A 25,824-nucleotide genomic window follows, 5' to 3' on the forward strand; every position below is an offset into this window, starting at 1 on the left:
CATACACTTTTAAACAGCATTCTTCTCCATTTATTGAACATTTAACTTCCGTGATTGACAATCTATTCATTTGTTCATTAAGTGATTTTAAAAATATTTCCATATCAGGCTTCTCTTTGCCAAACCAAATTTCACCAACAATAGGCTCAGCAGCTCTTTTCTATAAGGTTTTTCATTTAATATCAACTGTATAGGCCACACTGCAAATTTTGAACAAACAAAAGCAGGAGAACCGTCACTGCTTATATTGGACGAAACAAAATTTTTTTCTCCATCTTTTGTCAGTTCACTTAAAATTTTTTTGTACAGTAAAACATTAGTAAAATCTTTTATAATTTCATCTTCATGGTCAGGATCATTTTTTAAATTTTAAAAATAGTCACCGTTTTCTTCTAATAAACTTACGATTTCTTTGTTGACATTGTAAATAACAAAATAATCTGTGTAAGTTGGATCTTTTGAAAAAATAATAGTTTCACACATTTGTTATCAAAGTCGTTTACTATTTTCATCAAATTTCTTTATATACTTTTTGCACTCAGAGCAGACTGCATGATACTGAACATTGTCTTTACTAGTAAGCAGATCGTTGATATAGTACCGAGTTTCTGGTAGAACAGGCTCATGAAAAAAACTATTAATCATTTTAAACAAATCTTCTATAGTAGTAGTAGTTAATGTATGCGTTACTGAGAACTTCAACATACCAAGCATCATTTTTGCTTTACTTGCTGATAAAGGAGTCTCAACTCTACTATTCGTTTCTGGTTTGTCTCATAATTTTTTTAACCGCTGATAAGGAACTTCAATATCTTCATTTTCTTCAGTTATGTCACCAAATATCAAATCGAGATTATTCACAACTTCGTCTTCAATATCACTCTCGTCGTCACTCGTGTCCTCGTAGATATGTGGGTATTCGTTAAATAACTTTTTTTTTTGTAAAACAGCGTCATGCGAGATTGCCATCATTAAAGTTTTTTTTTATTTTAGTTCATTAAGGGGAATTATGTAATTTTTTTTTTTTTTTTTTTTTATAGGTTTCATCATTGCCCAAAGGCTCAGACGCGGCTTTTTATGAGGCTCTTTTACAGTCAAGCTTAAATCAGATGGCGCCAGGGCACGTCGCGGCTATCATGGCCGTCGCACTTACACACCGTCAAATTTACAGTTGTGTGTTGTGTCCGTGAGCCTATCTGTGTGATGAGCAAAGCAGAAGACATAACCTTTGTAAATGATTGCTGTTGTTTGCAGACAATTTTTGTTTGCATTTACGTTTAAAGATAGTAGGAAAAATGAAGTGCAGTGTAATATCCTGCGATAAAAAAGTGAAATTTAAATTTCCTTCTGATAGTGTGATAAAAAAAAGTGGCTCGAAGCAATTGGGAGACCAACATTTTTAACGCTCCCAAGTCATGGCATATGCCTCGACCACTTTGCCTCCACGAGTTCTGCTTTTCTTCTACTGACTTTTGCTCCTTTCCCTTTTAAAAGCTTTTTTAATTCTGAAACTCTTAAGCTCCCATAATATTTTTTCTTGTCTTCCTCATTCATTTTAAAATTTTAAATATTGCACTTTATCACTACACTTTAATTTCCTATATACATACAATGCTAAAAAGTAATGTTGTATGAGTGAGACGGCCATGACAGCCGCGACGTGCCCTGGCGCCATCTGATTCAAGGTTGACTGTAAAAGAGCCTAATACACACATTGGTATTTTTAGCCATCAAAGTAAAGACCAGATATTTACGTATACACCAGGACAAACTCCTACATACCTATGATCACTTGTCGAAGCCTAAGAGAAACAGTTAATCGACCCTCAAAGTCAAGAACAAAGACGAACGGCAGGACCTTAACGGTCACCCATCCAAGTACTAACCGTGGCTAAAATTATATATAAGTACCTCAAAACTGTCTTCGTTTACACCACCGAGCCCAAAAAATACTTTTTCCTGTGTATTGTTTTGAATTGAACCATTCTAAAATATAAGTTATTAGTATAACAAGAATATCATCTTTTTTAAGATATAAAATACTCAATGAAATGTAAATAGCTAAAAGTCACATTTTACATCATTTACAACATTGTGTACTTACACAGTACTGAGATAACGAACTCGCACGTTCATTAGGTACACATTGCAAGCTTTCATAATCAGCTGAAAAATGTGCTGCTGAATTCAAAGTCAAATTTCTACCACCTCCATCGGGAGCCCATTGGTGTGTGTTATGATATCGTGGACTGTTGTCAGAAACTTGGTTGTCACTAGACTTAAAATTACAGCCTTCCGTTTCCTCTTCAGTTAATTGAGAATAAGTTGTGTTATTTGATCTAGCTGAAATTGCATTCTGAAAGATAACAGTAGTATCATCACGCTGAAGTATGTTCATAGAAAATAACGTAACCACAAGAAGATTCATACCCACTCTAAATCTTTCATCTTCACTGCTCTTATCACTATTTCCATAAATTTTTTGACGGTATGAAGCAGTAGATCTTGCAACTCTCTTCACCATTTCGTCGTTCATTGTAAATTAAAAAGAAATTTTAAAGTTGAATACCTTGTAACGTAAGGGCACATGTGCACATGCACACAGAAGGTTTGTATTTCCTCTGGTGACTGGTATAAAGGTGTAAGCACATAAGGCACTGTCACTGTTCGGATATAAACTCGGAATGTTAATGAACCGGAAGGATTTGGACTGTTGACCATAGAAATATAAGAATAGTGCACGCGATAGGCTAAGCTTCTTCATATGCAGGTGGCTCACGGATTCGCACGGATCATAGGTTTCAGCGTTCCGGTTCTTTTGTACCTTATGTTTCATTATCTTTTAACATCAGATAATTCATATTTTACAGGGGTGGTACTCTGTTACTTTTCAAGCTTGGCTGGACAAACCAGTAGTTGTCTTAAAAACACCGTAAGTTACCTTTAAGACAACAATTTGTTTGTCCAGATCCTTATAAAAGTTACGGAGTACCAACTCTGGTGACATTTGGTCAGGATGATCTAAGTTATACTGATTTATATAAAATTTTAATTATCTGATGCTGAAAAAAGATGAAGCATAAGGGACTAGTAGTACCGGAACGTTTGGAACGTACTATCCGTGCGAACATACGCTCAAAGTACGAACGATAGAAGGGAAAAAAACTTAACCTGAGTCCTGCTGTCCAGGCCAGCTCTCGCGCATTCTGCCACTCCATCCTTTTATCTCTAAATGTGTTCACTTAACGTTCCCCGAGTCTCTCCAAGAATCAAGTGAACAAACTTTCTGTATGGTTATTGCCCTACTGGATTATGCATGTAGTCCCGCTCTACGTATGAATATTACACTTAAAGCATATACTACTGGAGTGAGCATACAGGTGGCTGAGACCGTGACACGATAACCGAGCGAAGGTAATACCTTTCTTTCTCTAGCCAAGCTATGATAGGTTGGGCCTGGAAGGCGAGAACTCGACCGACCAATCATGGCTTGGCTAGAGAGAGAAAGGTATCACCTACGCTCGGCTATCGTGTCACGGTCTCCGCCACCTGCAAGCTCACTCCAGTAGTATATGCTCTAAGATATTACACTATAGACTACTCTCTCTCTCTCTCTCTCTCTCTTTCATTCTCTCTCTCTCGCAGTAAACGTAAATTGAGCTGACCACACCTTCCCAAACGATTATTTTACAAACTTTTTGCTAATCTTAAAAAAAAAGAAAAATATCAGCTTGATGCACGTATGCAGCGGATGCAAAAGTAAAAGATTGTTCCTGTCTTTGAATATATCTATAATAGAATACGAAGAAAATCATTTCTATCCGTACGTACTAAGAAATTTTTAAATAAATATTTTTATTTAAAATTCAGTTAATATATACAGACGATTGCGTTTCAACTACTTATATTGCAGTACACGTTGTGAAATAATACAAGCCGTCTTTAAACATAATGAATGTGGTGGATGAAGTCATGCTTAACCCTGATGATGAACAACATCATCTCCAAGAAAATTAATATTTTATAGCAGTTATATTTGCTGGTGTTAAGAAAAGGTGCTTTGTTCTGCCGCCTGACGCCTCTCGTGTGTAACACACTATACAGCTCGTCACAGCTGTTCAAGCATACTCACTTCTGCCCGAGCACTTGTACAGCGAGCATCGTCCTTCCGGCAACACATACCGCCCGTGGCAACTCTTATTAAATAAAGTTTTTCAGTTCACTTACTACAAGAAGGGCATTTTTGTCTGCGACCTGTCCCTCACCCTTCCACCACCTGCAATAAGGCTTAAGTCCAACAGGTTATGGGCTCAGGTGACGTGAAGAAGGCAGGAAGCGGCAAGGAGAGCGGGAGCGAGCACAAGAGGAGTTTAGTTCAGAGTAAGGTAATTTCAGAGATACACCCAATGAAGCTTCAAGTGTCATTTGAAGCAGGGTGTCAAACAGACAGTTCGCTTGTGTTTTCTTTCTCTCTCGTCTTTTTCGCGGATTTTTCGTCGCGAGTGCGTAGTGCTCTGTGTCCGCGTGTTTTGTCTCTCTCTCTCTCTCGCTCTCGGCTGGCTGATTAGCTAGGCCGACTCCTCCATGTAGCGTTTTTTTTCCCATGATTGCTTTAGAGAAAGAGCAATTAATAAGTAGAGAAACATTTCAGAGTGAGAAAAAAAGAAACAGCTACATTCAGAGTCGTTTTTCATATAAAGCAAACGAGGAGCGGCAGTATATGCGGGGGGAGGGGGCGGGAAGAAGAGAGATCGGGACGGACTGCCGCTACGGCATTCGCGAATTCTGGGAGGACGTTCGAAAGAGTACGCGCGCGGCGCGAGTAGAGCCTGACGCGACATGAAAATACTGTTGCTATTAGAAGAGTTTTGTTTTTCAGAGTTTTTTCTTGTTGAGACGTATAGTATATACATACCTATATGTATAAGTGTATATAAAATTACTCAGATGGGCATAACTAAATTGTTTCCTCGCTTATTTTTCTCTCACCGTTGCACGAGTGTGTGAAAGTGCTAGCCGTGCAGTACTTTTACACACACACAAATAAATCGCGCTAAAATCTGCATTCTTAATGCAGTCGACAGTCATGCAGTGCAGATGTCATATATATATATATCTCCTAAGGAGAAGTTGTCGTGATACCGCTTGGTCTGTGGATCAGCACCACGGGTGCACTCTCGCTCGCGTAGCTGTCACTAGCTGTGCGGTGACAGCGGCTGGGCGGGACGCGGGGAGTAGGCCTGCGGCCGGTAGGGCTCGACAGCTAGAGGGCTACCCGTTCTTGACAGGCCGTGCCGTCATGAATCTTGGGTGCCTTCAACAATCATTAAATCTTGCATGGGTATTTTTCTAAATACTTTTTGGTCATGCAGGTGAGATGGACAATGAAAGCAGGAGCCGCACTCCGGAGAGGCCAGTCGATGAGTCGAGTGGTGATCCAGGGGAGACTCGAACAGACGACGGGTCTCCTGAGCGGTCGCTTGCGACTTTAGAAAGAGGTAACTTATAGATGTTCGATGTTTATTGTAGAATAAATACAGCAAATCTCAGAGTGGCCAAAAAGGAGTTATATGACCGCAAGGCTTATAACCTCCAAGAAAATAAAACCAAAAATAAGATGTCTAGATGGCTGTATTTTTTGTTGTTTTTCAGAGAATTCAGAGAATCCGGAACCCGTTAAGGACACGGATTTGGACATGAAGAGAGAAGAGAAAGAGGAAAGGCAACAACAACTTAATGCCATTAAAGAAATAGCGCAGAACTTGGCGCTAGCATCAGTGAACTTCGAGAGGTCCACTAGACATGTTCAGGCTCTGGTGTATGTCTGCGAAAAAAAGGTGAACACCATAGAAGATGTTTGTGAGGCAAACAAAACTATGTCAGAGGAGATGCGCAAGAAGCAAGAAGGCCCGCCTCAGAATAAGGGAAATCTTCAGAGTTCAGATGTAAGTGATTCCTTCTTGCATTCGACATTCAGACGCAGAGATGGTATTGGGGGCTTTAGTAAAAATTTCAATTTTTCTAATATCCCTCCACTTAACGCGGTAAATATGGATAAGGGACGTCAATCAGGTCCAAAAATAACATCTGACTTCAATTTTCAAAAACCTCAGAATTCAAATAATTCAGACGACATTTGAAATCGATTAAATAACACGGTGACGAACCTCGCGCGTTTAGTAGATTCGGGAAATAGAAGCAGAGTAAAGCCCTCGTTCGAAAGAAAATATAAATTAACGCAAAAAGGTTCGTTTACCCTCTGGCTTGACTCTCTGACAAGTGAATTGAGAACGATTGACTATATAGATGTTTTAGAAAATAGTCGTGATTTAGAAGAAACTTACGGTTTTTCAGAGTCAAAGAAAAGGAAAATGCTTGTCAGAGAACTTATAATTAGCCATTTAGATGAGCACTATCACAAGAAAGTGATAAACATTTCAGAGCCAAAAGATATTATATCTAAAATCAAAGAGTTCCGATTAGCAGAGACAAACGTCACAGCCTCGTCAGTCAGAGCGCGGTTATATAACCTCAAAATTAAGACCAATGAATCTGCTTCAGAGTTTATAGACCGTTTCGATACAGTCGTGACGGAATATGAAAATTACGGAGACATGGTACCTCTCTCAGAGGAGGAAAAGCGATCTGCCTTCTACCACGCCGTCTCAGAGAGATACAAAGAAATAAGAACCGTGATAACAAAAGCGGAAATGTCTTTAGATGATATAAAAGCGTATTTAATTGATCTGCAAGCGGAGAATAATCAGAGTATTAATCAGTTTCAGAGAAAAACCACTTCAGAGGTCAGAGCAAATGTGGTCACCAAGAGCACTGAGCCCAAGGCTGAAAAGTGCTTCAGATGCAACCGGGAGGGTCACAGGGCTGCAGGTTGTCCCTTGAAAGAATACAACCTGTGGTACTGTTTCTACTGCCAAGCAGTTAGAAACCACAAGGGTGACCAGTGTCCAAACAAGGACAATCCAAAAGACGGGTATGTCGGGAAATTAAATAAAATTTTTAGAGATAGGGATGTTAAAAAGGAAAAATCTCAGAGTAAATTCAGAGATAATAGTAAAGTTAGCAAAAACCAGGCTAAGTCAAAAGCCTCTGGTAGTAAGGGCAAGAAGGCCCAAAAGATAAAAACTATGCTAACAAGTGAAGGTAAGAATAATCGTAAAAATGTAGAGAATAATAAAATATCATTTATCGCAGATTCCGGAGCAACAAAACACATAGTCAGAAAAGGTTTTATTTTAAAAGATTTTAAAAGGAGTAACAGAGAAGTAATCAGATGTGCAAATAAAAATAAATTAGCAAATATCATCATAGATGGAAAAGGTGATTTGATTTTAAAAACGAACTCAGATGATAGAGTTAAACTGACTGGTGTGATCGCTGCGAAGGATATCTCGCACAACCTGTTATCCCTTAGACGCTTTGCGGATGCAGGATTAGGTATATATTTAGATGACACTAGACTGAAGATTTTTGATAGAGAAACAAAAGAGGAACTTTTGATTGGCGAGTATAAAAAGCCAAACTGGGTCATAGATTTAGAGGTGCAATCAAACACAACTGGTTGTACAAATCAGAGAAATATTTACTCATGTACAGCACACATAGTCAATCTAGAAGAGTTCATACAACAATCTCAGACTGACATTTCGGAGATTCAAAAAGAATTACATTCAGACGTCGCGATTGAGATAAGAGATTCTAAAATAACGAAGTCAGAGATTGGAAGGGAAAAAGAGTATGAACTTAATCTGGAAAAGGAAACGACCGATGCAAATTCAGATGATAATCAGAGGTAATTAGATGAAGTTATGAGTTATGAACTAAACGTTGGTGCAAAAATAGACAAGGGTCTATTGTGGCATATAAAGCTGGGTCACAAATTCTTGAAGTACTTAAAACAACTTCAGAAATCAGAGGCAATACTATCAGATGTACATTTTAAAGACAATATACTAGATTGTGAGGTGTGCAAACTGGCAAAGATGGAAAGATTACCATTTCCCGAAATCAGAGTTAGAGCAACGAAACCATTAGAGAGGTTGCACGTCGATACGATGGGACCAATAAATCCAGAGTCGTATCCAGGAGGCAACAAATTTATAGTGGTCATAGTCGACGATTACACCAAGTATTCAAAGGCGTACTCCGCCAAGACCAAGGATCAGGCTAGAGAATGCTTAGAGGAGTGCCTCAAACATACGAGGAACATTTTAGGCAAGAACGAGAAGGTCTGCTACGTCAGGTCGGACAATGGAACGGAGTTTACTGGGGGACATTTTTCAGAAGTTGTAAAAAGTAAAAATGCAGAGAATGAGTTTTCACCCACGCATATTCCAGAGTTAAACAGAACTGCAGAGAGATTTAATAAGACTCTGCCGTGGCTAATCAGAGCACTCATGATAGACTCGGGACTTCCCAAAAGTATGTGGTCGTTGGCATCAGACGTTGCCACAAATGTCTACAATAGGACACCACACTCGGGAATAAACTTCGAGACACCTCTTCAGAGAATAGATCAAAGGCTTAAATCCCATATTGACAAAATCAGACGTTTTGGTTGCTTGGCATATACAAGAGTGCCAATCCCAGAGTCAAAATTTTCAGAGAGAGCAGTCAAGACTGTACTGGTAGGTTATACCAAGTTGGATTACATACTCTGGCAATATAAGACAGGCAAGTTTGTTATCTCCAGGCACGCGAAATTCAATGAAAAGATTGTGTACAGAGATATTAAGAATATTAGGAAGTTTTCACAGGAAAGTAATCACAGCAAGAACTTTGAAAGCCATTTAGAGTTTGAATCAGAAAAAAAAGACTTAGAGACACAGAATATTCCAGAAGAAACTGTGAAACCTCACAGAGGCAGACCAAAAAAAAGAAAAGAAACTTAGACGATTGACTGCAAAGAACCGAAAATTAGAAAATTGCCAGATAGAAAGGCAAAAGTAAATAGACCAACGGGGTCGCACTTGCGACTGGCTGAGTGTGTTTCAACATCAGAAGAACCAAAAATAAATCAGAGTCAAGCCAGTGCGGAGAATACAACAATTGAGAATGATGAGATTAGTCATGCGCTCTTAGCTATGACAAACAAGGATCCATCAAGTTTCAGAGAAGCCATGAACTCAGATAAAAAAGACAAATGGCTACAAGGAATAAGAGATGAATTAAAATCAATGGAGTCAAATCAAGTGTGGACTATAGTGGATAGGCCCGCTTACGATGAGAGTGGAGCAAAAGTCCACACCATTGACTCAAAATGGGTTTTTAAGAGGAAAGTAAATTCAGATGGAAAAACAGTCTACAAGGCTAGATTGGTCATTAGAGGTTTCAAGGATAGAAAGGAGTATGAACTCAGAGAAACGTATGCTCCAGTTTCCAGACTGTCAATTATCAGAACTGCATTTGCTATTATTAAAAAATACAATTTAGATGTATATCAAATGGATGTCAAAACAGCCTTTTTAAATGGCACTTTAGAGGATGACATTCACATGGAAATTCCAGATGGCTTGCAATGTACTTCAGATGAAAGAAAAAGAAGAGTTTGCAAGTTAGAAAAGGCCCTTTATGGACTCAGAGTAAGTCCAAAAAGATGGAACAAACGTTTCACTTAGGAAGTTTTAGAACTAGGTCTAGAGAAGGACATAAATGAGCCATGTTTGTTCACCTGGCGAAAAGAAAATCAGATGGTTGTCTTGGTTCTGTATGTGGACGATATTCTGCTCGCAGGGAACAACGCTGGAAGAATCTTAGAAATTAAAACAAAACTTAGCTTAGTGTTTCAGATAAAAGATCTGGGTGAACCGCAGGAATTTCTTGGCATGGAAGTATTCAGAGACAGAGAACAGACGACACTTACTCTTTCACAATCAGAGTATACTGAAAGAATCTTGGAACGATTCAATATGAAAGAAAGTAAGCCTCAAAAGACTGCCATGGTGACCAGGCAAGTCAAAAGCCGAAATCAGAAGCACTCAAAAGATGAAGATGAAGCAGAAGTAGCGCAGTTGACAAATGTACCCTACAGAGAGGCAATTGGAAGCCTTCTCTACCTGGCTAGTGCAACAAGACCAGATATTGCGTACTCGGTCAACTATTTGTCGAAGAAACAACTACAACCAACAATGGATGACTGGAAAGAAGTAAAAAGGATTTTCAGATATCTCAGAGGAACAACTGCCTTGGGTTTAACCTATAGAGGACAAAAAGGAGACCTTTTTGCAATGACTGACACGAGCTTCAGAGATCTAGATGATTCTGCTACGATTGGCGGGTACGTCATAAAATTGTTTGGCGATCCTGTTATGTGGAGGAGTCACACACAGTCATATGTGACTCTTTCGACATGTCATGCAGAGTATCTAGCCATGAGTGATGCCTGTCAAAAGCTGGTATCTCTGGATAAGGTGATTAGAAGTATAACGGGAACATCTATGTATCCTGTGGCTATCTGGTGTGATTATTTGGCAGCTGTTAAGAGTACTCAGATGGATGGGTGTCATAGACTCAAAAACTTTGATGTTGACCTTCAGACGATCCAGAAACAATTAAAACAGAGAGAGATTACTGGCAAAAAGTGTCACATGGCAAGTACACATGGTGAATATGTGAAAGCATGTGTGCTGGAGAATAAAGTAAATGTTAGATGGATTTCCACTTCAGAGAATGAGGCAGATATCATGACAAAACCTTTGTCCTCAGAAAAACACATCTACTTCAGAAGAAAATTACTAAACAGTAATTTTTGATTAGAGAACTCAGAGTTAAAAATATTTTATTTCAATGTGATTTCAGATACGTCAAACCAAGGAGACAGTAATATGGAGATCACTAGCTCCAAATCAAAGTCAGAGTAATCTTCAGACGTGTGAAACTTCAGAGACGATTTTTCAGAGCGATCAACCCAAAGGAAGGGAGTGTTAAGAAAAGGTGCTTTGTACTGCCGCCTGACGCCTCTCGTGTGTAACACACTATACAGCTCGTCACAGCTGTTCAAGCCTACTCACTTCTGCCCGAGCACTTGTACAGCGAGCATCGTCCTTCTGGCAACACATACCGCCCGTGGCAACTCTTATTAAATAAAGTTTTTCAGTTCACTTACTACAACAAGGGCATTTTTGTCTGCGACCTGTCCCTCACCCTTCCACCACCTGCAATAAGGCTTAAGTCCAACAGCTGGCTCTACAAACGTAATATTCAAATCAAGTTAAGTATGCGGCACTCTTGATTTGACTAAGATTGATACCGATGACAAGAAAATAAGCCGGTACAACAATCTCCATCGTATTTTGAAACTCGAGGAGAACGAACAAAAAGAAACTCCCCAACTTGGTTATATATTATGCCACTCAAGTAAGTGATCATTTATCTATACTTTTTTAATGCTTCATACGATTGAGTAGTCTATACAAGTACTAGCAGTATCTTTGATAACATCATTCAGTTTTAATGTAATAATAGCTTTACACAGATACTTGTAATTATGTGCTACCATACATTTTCACATATGGTGTAAATTTGTGTTACAGAATCCTATTAAGACTTGGTAAACAATAGAAAAATATACGTTTACCCAAAGGAGGGTTCAAGGTTCAGCTAGGCTATGGAAGCTTTCATTAAGAAAGGCGAAGAAAGCATCTAGGCGGGTTCTGATTACGGCTCTGGAATAGAAGAACCTGACGATTCTGATGTAAGTAGGTTTAAAAGACGAATACTGCATAAAATATGCCAAAGCAGTTGTATTTCTACCCTCCGATAACTTGTTTCTTTGAATCAAAACTACAAAATTCCTCAAATGTTCTGATGTTGCCCCTCTTGACAATCATACATTTGTAGTTTGAATATATTTTTAGTTTGAACAGTTAGTTACTTTTGACACTTTTTTCTACGATACGTAGAAAAAATGGTATAGAGACCCCTAAGTGTCATGTTCGTCAACCTCCAAATGTTTGAGAAAACTTAACTTCTGTGTATCTTTTCCTCCAAGTCTTTTAGTGAAAATTGTCAAGAGTAACCAATTATTTAAAATATATGTTTGCTAAAAAATAATCGCTCAAGTGACTTGGTTGCTTAGAAAAAAAGTTTTATTTGGGCGATAAACATAGATAGTAAAAATAGAAGAGTACAGAGGTTTTTGAAGAGAAACAAGAAAAGTAAAATTTAGTAAAAACCAGTTACGATTTAACGTAGCCCGAAGTTAAAGTAGTACATGCTATTGAGAAAAATCATGAAATTGAACTTGCTACAGCTATAGACCAAAACCAACTTTTATTAAAAGATTTAAAGGCTAAAGATATGGAGATCGAAGAGTTAAAATTATCGCTGACTATCTCAAAAAGCGATTTTATTGTTTTTAAGTTTAATTTTTATTGTTCTCATATTATTTAACAGATTTAAAGAACAATTACAGCAAGAAGCAGAATTATCAGTCAATGATTCTACTTCAGAAGAAGATATCATTGAGCGCAGACCTACTACTTTATTATTGATACCCAATCTCAAATAAATACGTGAAATTAGTACGTATAATTAATACGTATCTCTTATACGTACTCGTGTTACGTAACCAAAATACGAAGCAGTTTGGAACCTTTTGTTACCCAAATGTACTACCTAATTTCGTTGTGTCTGTAAGAAAATACGTAGTAGAAGTACGTATTTCAATTGCGTTCTTAAAAAGGTACGTAATTCAATTACGTCATTACCATTGTCGTTCGATGCAGTATACATATACACGTAATAATATTACGTCGACTATTTACGCATTTTGATTACACAGTGACGGCTAACATATTTTTAAACGTACGAAATAAAATTACATAAAAATTGTTATTTTTCATAAAAATCGATTTTATTAGTATTTAATACACTTTCACGTTGTTATTCATTAATGTATTAGAGAGACAGGTAACTCTTTCGCTGTTGGTTTTTTTGATTTGTAACACTTACCTGAGTAATAAAATGCATATTATTATTAAGTACTAAGTCATATTCAAAGTTTAAAATATGTATAATACTCTTTGAAGTAATGTGAGCTATAAATTAAGTTTAGGTAATTGACCTTAAAAGCAGTAAATCAATATCCATATGTTTAATAATTTTTCGCTGAACTTAGAAAAACAATGCAACATAGATTTTGCATTAATTATAAAATGAATGGAAAAAAAAAAAAAAATTGGTCATATTTTTATGCGCAACGCAAGTGTAACAAAAAATAAAATATGCTTACGCGCATACTTTAGTATCATATATTTGTTAAAACACAGGTTTCAAAAACTTATTTAGTAATAGCAAACAGATATCTTAAAACTACAATAAACCGTTATAAGAACAAAAAGTATTAAAAAGTAATTGAGAGCTGGGGCAATGAAAGGTAATATATATATATGTATGTACGTGAGCCCCACACGCAAGGATATCATCTTTCAGTCGTGAACACAGTAATTAACACATAATAAATTTTTCACTTTTCAAACCACGTATTAATACACAACAAATTTTACGTCAAAGGAAAACACCTACATAATCAATGAAAAAAAAAAACAGTCAAATAAACATTATAAAGGGGAAAAAAGAGTAAAAATAAGATAAGAAAATTTTTTGAACGAAAAAAAGGTAAAAAAATGCTGATATCTCTGATCATAAGAATTTTAAAACTATCAGTCATTCCTCTTCGTCACCGCTCAAAGACTCTTCACCTGCAGCTTCTGCCAATTTCCTCTTTTCGCTCGTTCGCAAGGAATTGATTCAGGTGCGTAAGTGCTGTCTATACATTTTTTTCAGGACTTGGTTTTCTGCTGTATTTCTTCCAATAAAGCATGATTTTGCTTCATCTTATCACTGGGATTTATAAATAAATTTTGATTTTGAAGGTAGTCTGAGTAACAAGCTAAAAATTTTTTTATTTATTAATTATGTAATAACAATTATAAAAAGCTTTTGAAGTAGAACGTACCTGCAAGAACTGCTTCCTTTTTGGGCGATAGTGGTTCTCTGACCGTTTCTCCTGGCAGTTCGCACTTTGCCGAATTGGTATTCAATGCCTTGCTCATAAGTTTGTTTTTGCCCCAAATTCCTGTCGCCAAATCCCGTACGAAAAAAAAGGTGTGGCATCATCTCTTGCCTTCTTCCAACACGTATACGTTACGGAAACCCCGTAATACAAGTGCATCATTTTCACTTTCTGCTAATATCAATAACATTCGTAATGTGAAATAATTATAAAATAAATGTATGTTTTAGCTGCTTACACTACTTACGAGTTTCGATGATCCGTCAAAATCTTCGTACCACGCAGTCATAGATTTCATTGGGTTCTCAGAGTTTTCGTACTCTTTTGGGTCGTACTCCATTTGAGCGACTTTACTCGTTTTTTTCTTTAATCTTTTTATCCTCTTTAAATTTTTTTTAGATGCCTTTTTTTCATTAGTGGTCGAATCAGTAATTGCAGTTAGCTTTTCATTCGTTTCTACAGTTGCACTTGTCAATGTATTACTATTCTTCGGTTAAATGTCAATGGGAGAAACATTGGGGGACGTTCGATAGTGATTCTCCAATGATGTGCTTGCCAGAGAGTATTACTCTGTAATGTAAAAGTATAAAAATGTTTTTTTTCAATTAACGTAATATATATTTTTAGCTTGGCACAGCGCAATAGTCAATATACACGCATTAGTATAGTTTCGAAAAACGCCTTGAGGTAGGTAAAATAAATTTTACAGTAATTCGTAATGTTATAACACTGACACTTACTGTTACTTGGTGTCTTTAATGCACTCTCTCGCGTTTCTCCGGAATGAAAGTTCTAGGTTTGACGCACGTACGGGGACTTCCTATTTATTTTCCTTGGTGTGCTTGAATCTAAACAATGCAAATAAATGATAATTTTTTCTTTTGTTATTGATTTTAACATTGATACTTCCAAAGAGTGCGTTTACCGGCATTAAGGTGGCTCCTCACTAAATCAAAATACTGGAGTATTAAATAATATTTTAAAGGATGATTCTTGAAGGTGCAAGGAGTCCTTTCCCAAAATTTTAGACCTCGTCACCACCAAAATTGTTGAAAAAAACTAACTGGAAAATAGACTCTGTAACATAGCCTCTTATGGAGGGTCGTCAAATTGGTGGCGCAGGTTGTATGATATCTCAGCAAAGATACTGTAGTTCTTAATAGAAAACTATGTAGCAGATAGAAGAAATCAGAATCTTTCCAAGGACATTCAGGTACTTGGACATTACCATGGGTTTTATAGGATATTTTGTGAAAATAGTAGATAACTGTGCAAGTCACGGAACATATGAAAAGTGTGGGGCGTCTGCTACACCTAAGAGCGGTAGCCTACGTAGTTTGAATTGGACAGAAAGTTGTACGTTAAATGAATAGGAGTTGTGGGGAATTGTAATTATAATAAAAATAAATGAGACGCTGAACTAAGAAAATAATTTAATGCGGGGCTGACTTATGTAATTTTTTGACTAATAGATAAAATTAATAGAATATGTCACGATAAAGTTAGGACGCGGTCGTATTCACTCGTCACTAATAAATAACTTGTAGATTTTTCTACAGTTTTTTTGTCTTTGGTCACCCGTGGCTTATTATTAACATTTTCAGAAAGTAAAATGCGGAGACCCTCTTTACCGTTTGTGCTGAATGCTTCTTGTAAAACGGTATTAGTAATACCAGTTTCTGCCATTTTGTTTATTATTCTTGAAGATAAGTTGTCTTCGTACTGTAATAAAGTACCTTTATTCTGTACTTTAAGTACTTTCAATCTCTTTTCTTCAGCGATAACCAATATACTTTTTGCGTGACTTTTGACGGTTTCCACAGACTTTCTTTTTTTTCCTCTCGTACGACGAGCAGGACGATTTGTCGGGGGCATTGTCTTTTTTGTTAGGTACTTATCGTCAGCTTATTATTATTTACATACAAGGGTTATGTTGTCAGATTTGTATACATATGTCTGCTCAGGTCACTGTATTGTACGATATAGGTCAACGGTGTAGATGTGACTAAACTTTTTTTGAAGGGACTATAGGTACCTATCCATTTTTAGTCAAGAACCTCCACAGCCAATGAAAAGCTGTGTTGCAGTATGCTTACTCTTCTTGTGGGATTTATAGTGAGGAGCCACCTTAAGAGCATTTTTCGGTGTTTCAGGCAAGTCAATATTTTGTAATGTGTACATTGACCTGGTAAATACAGTCGGTGTTTTCGGTGTAGTTGAGTCTAATTGTTTCAGAAAAGAAGTTGGTATACTTTAATTACTTCCTACATATTGTAATTGGTATTATTAAGTTATTACACACTTACATGTACTTGCTGGTGTTTGCACCTCCACCGCAGGGTAGTTAGCGTTACGGCTGATGTAGCAGTGCCAGAGGGCGATTTCATTCCAGCAGTTACAGTTTGACGTGTCTGAGCCTCGTTTGATTTACGTTCAGCCTCGAGTTTTTCTATTTGTTTTCTCAGCAACAGTATCAAGTTATCCCTCTCATCGGTCACCTCTGTGGAATCCACTTGGAGTTTTCGTTGATTGAGAACATCCAGATGTTTATCTACGTCACCCAAATTAACGCTCTTTTTGATTTTTGATGAATTTTCCTACAATTCAAATAATGAAGACGGAGTTATGTCAAAATGTGCCACTCAACATTTAACATGCCATCATCTTAATCACATACCTTTTTCATCTGTTTCGCGCGTTTCGTTGATTTATCGTTTGTCATTTGCGTTATCGTCTTATCCTCTTGCGCCAGCATGTTGAGGGCATCGCTTTTTCTCATTTTCCAAAACTTAAATCTGGACTTTTAATTTCGCAAATCTTCTACGGATTCTACGAGCAGAAAAAGAATATTTAACAGTTGCAACATGATCGCATGATGCAAACACGTATGCATGCACTTGTACTAATAAAGTATTAGGTACATCTATTTTTAAGTACCCATACCTTTTACCGCAAGAATTTGTGCTGGTTCAAATAGTGGGTACCCTTCTGCATCTTCACCATTTTTTACGAGCTTCGGTTGTTTGTACTCATCGAGAACAAAGTCCTTGATATCGCTGACCGGAATGTACGAGATCATCTTCGATTCATTAGCTATTATTTTCACTGCTGCAAATAAGGATTTTCCGAGGTTTCGATGCTCGACCACATCACTGAAGTGCTCTAAATCCGACATTTATACAATCTAAGGAAAATATGATACACATTTTATGATTGTATGCTATTTTGAAAACAATTTTTTCTCATACCCCCAACGAAAGTACGACTTTGTCCCCTGATTTCGGGAATTAACCATCAACTTTTTAAGTTTTCACTAGCACCGCTACAATAGTCAATATCTCAGAATGAATTTCGTGCAAAAGATACAAATAAAAATGTCACCCCCGGTAACAACTATCAAAATAGCCTTAGGGAGCCTGTACATGGGAGACTTGCACTTGCAGGTTCAGGTCAGATCGCCATAGGTCGGTGTGAGTGCGAGAGAGAGAGAACATATATTCTTGCATCTCTCTCGCACTCGCACGGGCTTATGGCGATCTAACCTGAACCTGCAAGTGCAAGTCTCCCATGTACAGGCTTCCTAACAATTTGCAACATAAATAAAGAAAGAAATTTGTTGCTACTTTTTGGGATTAAAAGTTTGCTGGTGTAACATGATCTCTCGTAAGAAAAAAAAAGACGTCGCGAATAGATCACATGTTGCTCTCTAATAGCAATCCTTGTAATGTTTTACTCAAAAACAAATAGTTTTTTCCCATATGTACAAGAAGAAAAGAAGACGATACATTACACATACGTGATAAGATTACGTTGCATAGAAACAAATATACGTACCTTACGTAACAACCGGTGTTATAGCACTTGCGATACAGAAGATAGCATGTGACTGCCTAACAAATGAGTAATACTGTTTATACCGATAGAAATATGTAGATTGTCGTCTCTTTGTCTCTCCTTGCGGTCAAGGCTTGTTTACTTAAGGCACATATGTAGCCAGTAGCAAGAGAAAAAAGTTCCCCCGCCACTGTTTATTCGAGTGACTCGGCCATGTACACACACTAGGCTCAATAGATTTGTTCGAGACCCTTTTGGTTTAGTTCAGTTCTGTTCTCTTAGCGAACTATACCTATATATAGAAAACTAAACAGAACCGGTTCTTTTCTAAGAGGACCGAACCGAACCAAAAGGGGCTCGAACGAATCTTATGGTACACGCTGCAAGAGTTGTTGATTTTTCCCTCGCATGACAGAACCTATTAGACTAAGGGCATAAAAAGCATTTTTTTGGTAGACCATTTTCGGTTAGAAAGCTAATCCGAATTTGCCACAAATGGAATTTCTTGGAAACAACTTTTTATGCTCTATCCATTGGTCCAGGTTGCGGCAGGTACATTTTAACCACATGCTAACTCATGCCCAGCCACGCTGTTCACGAAAATATTTTGGATATCTACTAATTATGAGATTTTTCAACAGATGTGCGATTTGCGGCTGGTATTTTTTTTTTACCACCCCTGATCGTCAGTTCTTAGTCTATATAACAGCAGCTGCGAAATAAACTGTACAATCTTATGTAATGTTACGTCATTGACGTCTACACACGTGGAATCATTGGAAGACTAAAATATATGGCCCTTTAGCCTTTAGTGAACATGGAACATACCTACTCCTACCTGAGAAATTTGAGCAACTCGAACAGTTGTAGTGGTATCCAGTCAGAAGAAATAATCAAATGTAAACAAAAAACACGCGTATTTTCTAACGATTGATAATGTCTAAAGTTGAAAGAAACCAAGTTTTAATAGCGACACCAAAACATGAGAAATTTCGGTGTTTGGTTTGTAACAGAGTATTTTAACAAGACGGGAAGGTAGCAGCACCAAGGCCTTGGGCGAGTAGACGGTAAATACCGTGTACCAAAACACTGCAATAGTCAATGTTGGGGATCGGGTTGTCGGTCTAGCATTTGCCTGCATTACTGTAACTAAAATAGTAAATACCCTTCTTCATACTTTGTTCCAGTGAGCCCTTAACTCGATAATGTTGACGTGTTTTTCAACGGCTGAGTATTGTGCAAGAGACTACTTATCGATTTTTAAATGTGCGGAATAAAACAATATGAAAAAAAACAGACTCCATTTTTAAACGCTGGGGATACACGTTTCACCCAAAGTAGTAAAAATTCTCAGCGTTATTCCATTGAAAAGGTCCGTCATAGTTTGACGGTAATGTTTGTGCAATCTATCTTTAAGGGCGTGAATTATTTACGGTAGACCCATAGTAAATTTCTTGCTAAAGTCGGATACAGACTGATTATTTCTTTTACTGCTTGTTTATTAGATATCGGAACGTACGAATCATGAGAAGATATGGTGATTATTTATATGATCCATCGAAAGATGTGCCAAAAACTTTAGCCTATAATAGACGTCCGGAAGCAATCAACATCGATGATAGTAGCGAGGACGAAAAATGGTGCCGTCTAAATATTATACTAATTTTGTCTTGCATTTAAATAAATGTAACCTCAATGTTGTTAAAATGTTTTATCCGTCTTGTCCTAAGGGTTGTCATGCTCATGATGTCCCACGTGTCGAAAACATTCACGTATCTGAAGAGCAGCCATTTCCTCAAAATGTTTCAAATCTGGTGGATGTGAGATGCCACAATTAATAATTGCAATTTATTATGAGAATTTGTATCATTCACAGTGCAATTAAATAATGTTTTAGGATTACCAATCATCGCTCAGCAATGTTGATGATCATCCTCTGTTGCAATGTAATGAAACGTTGAAAGAAAGCTCAGTAGATACAAATTATAATAGCTTTGTACATCGATCGATGTTACATACGTTGACAAATTCTAATTCTATCATGTTTGAGAATAGAAATTGTAATTATATGTGCGGCATATATGTATATACTATTTTAACAATAATTTCCTTCTAGATGAATTGGCAACGTGACATTATTGAAGAATACGTCCTCGATGAGGATGACCGAGAGTATATGGATTTGAACAATCATAACGAGGAGATTGCAGACATCCCAGGGTTGGACCACTTGGAGTACGTAGTGCACAGTGACGACATAAATGAGCGTATCGACGTGCCTGTAAATGTGAGTAGAACAGAAGTGCTCATGGCGGTTATAAAATTTTCGTTGCGTTATAATTTGCCTTAGTGTGCAATTGCTGACTTATTTAAAATGATAAATACATTTTTCATTCAGCCAATTATCAAAGATACGCGTTATCACATTGACAAATTATTTTCAAATAATAGCAACGTTAAATACCACAGCCTATGTCCACAGTAAGAAGAATACGTTACTGAATTCGATAAAAGTGTAGATGTAAGAGATATAATAATTTTTTCGTACTCTTCGATCCCATATTTGAAATTACTCATTTTTTGGAACAAAATTACGATTATATCGTCAAAATAAAAGGTGCCGATGAGGTTGAGAACATCAGTGACATTTATGATGGTCGTTTGTATAAGGAGTTTGTTCGTTCGTTACCACAACATAAGCGTGATAATTTTTTAACTGCCACGTTCAATAGTGACGGCTCACCTGTTTTTAAAAGTTCTGCTCTCTCAATTTGGCCCATGCAATTATTGATTAATGAAATGCCACTTGAGGTGAGGCGATCACATCCCATTGTGGTGGGGTTGTGGTTTGGCAGGAAAAAGCCGAACATGAACATTTTTTTAGAACATTTCGTTCATAAAATGAAAACATTAGCCAATGATGGCGCAGAGTTAACTGTATTCAATACAATCACATGATTTTTTTTATTTTGCATTTGTTGCTGCGTAGATTCGGAGGCTCGATGTGTCATGCAAGGTTTAAAAAGATGTAATACGTATTACGGCTGTGCTTGGTGTCTTCATCCTGGATATGATGTAACTGATGGTAAAGGAGGATGCGTTAAGAATATTTTGATGAATGCCTTGAAACCGTGTAGAACCCAAATTAGTTTGTATAAGCATGCAGAAAAAAGTGTGGAACAAGGAGAACCGGTGTTTGGTGTAACGCACTTGACTGTACTGTCAAATTTAAACAATTTTGATATGGTGCCGGGTTCCGTCCCCGACAGTATGCATTATATCGATTTGGGTATGTCACCTTAATTTATGAAATACTGGCTGGAATCAAGTAAAAAGCCGTATTCGCTAAAAAGTAAGGAAATCGATTACATTGATAAGATGATCAAGAAAATTAAAGTTCCGCAACAAATAACTAGATTTTCGAGATTCATTAGAGATAGGAGTTTCGGGAAAGCTAAAGAGTGGCAAAACTGGCTGTTATACTACAGTATACCAATTTTATTGTCAATTCCACGATTAAAGGTGTTCACAGAACATTGGAACTTATTAGTTCAGGCGTACTTTATTTTGTTAAAGGAAAATATTAGTAACGAAGACTTAGACACAGCAGATCACTATTTAAAGAAATTCTTTGTATATACTGAACACTATTATACGAGAGGTGCCATGACATACAATATTCATCAGTTACTACACCTGACTTAAAGCGTTGCAGATTGGGGCCCATTATAGGCACACTTTGGATATTTCTTTGAAAATGGTAACGGGCAAATAGTAAAAAAAATCAAAGCAGCCAGAGGAGTTTTACTATAACTATGCTGGTCAATATCTATGAGTAAGACCGAAATTATTTAAAAAAAATTTATTAGTCAAATCCCGATTCGCAGGTGTTACCATTTATCGAATATCTTAATAACACGAATACAGCATCAGCATTCAAATTATTTTATTGTACGTATTTCGGACCTGATTATCCTGTACCTCAGATGTTTGTTAATAAACTCAATTTTTCTCATAAAAGCAGGATGTATAGAAGAATGGTGAAAAATAAGACATTATTCACATCTAAGAAAAATACCGCAATACGTACAAACAATTCATTAGCAATGACTAAAAATGGTATTTTTATACACGTTGACGAATTTATAGTGGACCCACTGCACTCAGTAGAGTATGTAATTAGTACCCTGGTACATGTGAGTGAAATATTTACTATGCATATTCCTTCTGTTATGAGAAACATTGTTAATATAAGTAAGGAACCTCTTGTGATTGAAACAAGCGATATACAATGCATATGTGTACACATTTCCGTTGATAGGGCGTACATCGGCAGTTACATTTGTCCAGTACCAAACTCATTTACGTATTAAATAAGAAATGTGTAATTGGTGTTCAAACACATCATTGCGGTGGATCCATATGATTTATTTTTAGTAATACATTTATAATTGTACATGAGTAACCATTGCGTTCGGATAAAATTGGCTTTAGCATGATACTTTGTATTTCGTAATAATTAGTAATAACAAGAATGTTTATTTTTTATTTAATTATAAGTGTAACGTCTTAAATGAAAAAATTACGTAAGGAATTACCTCACTCTAATACATTAATGAATAACAATGTAAAAGTGTATTAAATACTAATAAAATCGATTTTCATGAAAAATAACAATTTTTATGTAATTTTATTTCGTACGTTTGAAAATATGTTAGCCGTCACTGCGTAATCAAAATGCGTAAATAGTCTACGTAATATAATAACGTGTATATGTGTACTGCATCGAACGACAATGGTAATGACGTAATTGAATTACTTACCTTTTTAAGAACGCAATTGAAATGCGTACTTCTACTACGTATTTTCTTACGGACACAACGAAATTAGGTAGTACATTTAGGTAACAAAAGGTTCCAAACTGCTTCGTATTTTGGTTACGTAACACGAGTACGTATAAGAGATACGTATTGATTATACGCACGAATTTTACGTATTTATTTGAGATTGGGTAGAACATTGACATTTAAATCTGATTGCACCAAACTTGATTGGTATCCTATTAAGTAAAAGAGTTTACAAAGTTTATAAGCTAATAGTGTTGCATGAGGGTAACTTTATTTGAATAAACTGACGTACGTAAAACTTACTATTTTCTTCATGTGAAAATTTCAAAATTTAAGTGTAGTTCAAACAAAAATAAATTAAGGTACATTATTTACAAATTTAGTTACGTGTGTTAAAAATTTTTTACCACTATGTTTGAATTTTTTACGTACTTTTTTACATATTTTCATTGTGTTTTTATCACGTGTTTTATTCACGTGTTTTTTTTACGTGAAAAATGTCCCCAAAAAAATACGTGTTTTTTGAACGTGATGATTCACGTAAAAAAAATACTTTAATAAAACGTGTGAATAATACGTATATATTTTATACCGGGTATACTTATATAGCATGATACAGTGTGTCAATTGCCCCTGCCATCCAACTGCCATGGTAACGTAGCACACTATGGTACACAAAAAAATAGTGCAAGTTACGATACGTACATCCGTTATAGACATATCATAAAAATATATATTTATTTCTTATACGTCACGATATCCGTACTAATCACCATACATGCACACATACACTATAAATATCTTTATTTCAGATATTATATTCTATTAAACCACAATTGACTTGTAAACAAAAATAGTGCAAAGCAAATAAAAAGAAAGTGCTACGTCAAGTTATTATTTGGCTGTACAGTAGAGATATTCACTGAAATAAAACAAGGTGTTGTTGTTTAGAGTATCATCAGTTTATGTAGATTTATTCTTTATTAGTAATGTGCCATACATTTCAAAAGTTAAGACATTTAGAATACAATAAATACTATTATATTAAACAGACGTACGTTTAAATTGCGTTAAATAAATTATTATTTATTTAGGGAGTTTCAAAGATTTTCTTATAAAAATGTTGAGAAAAAAGGTAAGCTTCTATAACTTTTGTATGGCTCTCCTGCGTAAATTGCCTTCAACATCAGCATAAATTAAGACTATAGTACGATATAGTCTGACACATTGAAAGAAGTATCCGTGCAAGGTGTAAGTTTGTTGATATTTTATAACACAAAATATTCTAATTATTTTCATAAACCAAAAAATTATAATTTTGTCTTAGCACAACGTTACTAGAGTAATGAACTTTAGCTCTCTGAAAATATACAGAATTTCACAAAAATAGCAAAAATTTTTGTCTACACATAAAGATTTTGTAACGTACATGTCTCATTTTCTCGTATTTATCTTCAGATGCAACGTTATGTACACCATAGTATATATAATTGATGTTTGTGAACACATTAAAAATTAACAATAATCAATAGATCTTACCGATTTTTAGAAGAGTACTAGTTTCTCTTGTAAAATACCACAGAGATACCAAATTTTCAGTCGATCGTTGAAATTCTTGAGGACAATTTAATTTCTGAGGTTGACTCCAATCACTTAGCGCTTGGACTTCTGTAACGATCATTATTCTTAATTTTACATAAGTAGAGAGTAAGATTTTGACCAGAAGAAATACATAATAGACCATTTAGATGTGTGACGTTTCGTTCGTCTCAATACGTTTCATCAAAAAATACTTTAAAAGTTGTGCTCCACGGGTAGAGATGAAAGCAAGTTAACGGATATACAAGTGTCATCTCGTGGAAAATAATGAGAGTCTACAAAATAAAATTTCCTCCCGCCCCTCAGTGATGAAGAACTGGCCGAAGGAAAATAGTAATGGAAAATATGCACTCGTCACTATATCTGAGCCATAGATCGAAGAGACTCGGTAATATCAAGAAACTCCCAACCCACCCCTTACAACCTTTGGCCACGCAACCAAGGAGGTACTGCAAGATGTGAGAACTCCCGCTGTCTAACGTTCCGTCTTGCCTTCGATAATTGCTGAAAATCAAGATAAGAGCCTTGCTCTCATGCGCCAAGGTGATAAACAGTTAAACGATATGTGTTTATTTAACGTACCAATAGCTTTATGTAAGAATTTAATTGATTACAAAATCATACATTCAACAAAATTCGTGATCTTACATGTAATAAAATCAACAAAAAAATAATCAAAAATAAGGATGAGCTTAGAGTTAGCACTTGAGCAAACAAAAATAAAGTTAGTGAAAGCGTATAAAGAAAAGCAAATTTGAACAAATAAAAGATCAATACATTAAAGCAGATAAAAATCCAATGCATTAAGCAAACAAAAAAAATCAGTACATTTAAGTAAACAAAAGATTAATGCATTTCAGGGATCATTAAAGCTATTTTGATATGTAAATTTAAGCAAATTAAGTGTACGCATTGAAGCAAAAATGCGCCAACGGGTGCCACATAGGCCCACGAACACGGTACACGGGATGGCGGATTCCCTGCTAGCCATAGAAGAACCAAGAGACTCGGTCGAGCCAGCGTCCAGCAGAGAATGCCTCTCACCTACGCGCTTGTGGAGCCAAGAGGTGCTGGAGAAAGCTAGCGGTAGCCACTACTAGAACTTGTAAATGCGGGACATCCAGTGTGGGTGGGTACTGAGACACGTCGGCACCTTACGTTGTGATTGGCCACCCATGACGACAACTTGTGCATGATCTTACCGCAAGCGATATCGCGCCTTCTATGACCTACTGGCTCTTGTTGTGCCTGTTTGAACAAAATAAAACAAAGAAAAGAAGACACGTGTTTTTTTATAATCTTCATCGCAAATCACTATCTACCATACTTCGTGAAATATAAGAACTCATACCATTACAGATGAAATGCATGTTGCATATAGGCTCACTGATCCTGAAGCTGCAACACATTCTGAGCATGCCGGAGATTATTATTACGCTGATTGTACTGTGCAGTGTGGTTTACTGATTAGAACTTTCTTTAACATAGATATTTTATCTACTTTTATTGTAG

At 36.5% G+C, this 25,824-nt stretch overlaps 2 protein-coding genes and 1 pseudogene across 2 annotated transcripts; 2 read left to right on the forward strand and 1 right to left on the reverse strand.

Moving 5' to 3' along the window:
- Positions 1-4,304: 4,304 nt before the first annotated feature.
- On the forward strand, positions 4,305-7,814 carry LOC149374064 (uncharacterized). The gene is made up of 4 exons (XM_089594968.1): positions 4,305-4,380; positions 5,373-5,498; positions 5,653-6,072; positions 6,184-7,814. Exons 1-4 carry the CDS (start codon positions 4,305-4,307, stop codon positions 7,812-7,814), a joined length of 2,253 nt encoding a protein of 750 aa, XP_089451094.1.
- A 5,985-nt stretch (positions 7,815-13,799) lies between these two features.
- LOC149374065 (uncharacterized) lies at positions 13,800-16,821 on the reverse strand. The gene is made up of 5 exons (XM_089594969.1): positions 16,710-16,821; positions 16,339-16,629; positions 14,276-14,396; positions 13,976-14,095; positions 13,800-13,909 (listed from the first exon to the last, which is right to left on the reverse strand). Exons 1-5 carry the CDS (start codon positions 16,809-16,811, stop codon positions 13,800-13,802), a joined length of 744 nt encoding a protein of 247 aa, XP_089451095.1. The 5' UTR covers positions 16,812-16,821.
- Positions 16,822-21,044: 4,223 nt separating this feature from the next.
- Positions 21,045-25,412, forward strand: LOC149374066 (uncharacterized; annotated as a pseudogene).
- Positions 25,413-25,824: the final 412 nt, after the last annotated feature.

The sequence above is a fragment of the Copidosoma floridanum genome, unplaced genomic scaffold (genome assembly GCF_036245765.1).
Source record: "Copidosoma floridanum isolate Cflo_tuat_1 unplaced genomic scaffold, Cflo_Japanese_pri ptg000022l, whole genome shotgun sequence".
Classification (NCBI taxonomy): Eukaryota; Metazoa; Arthropoda; class Insecta; order Hymenoptera; family Encyrtidae; genus Copidosoma; species Copidosoma floridanum.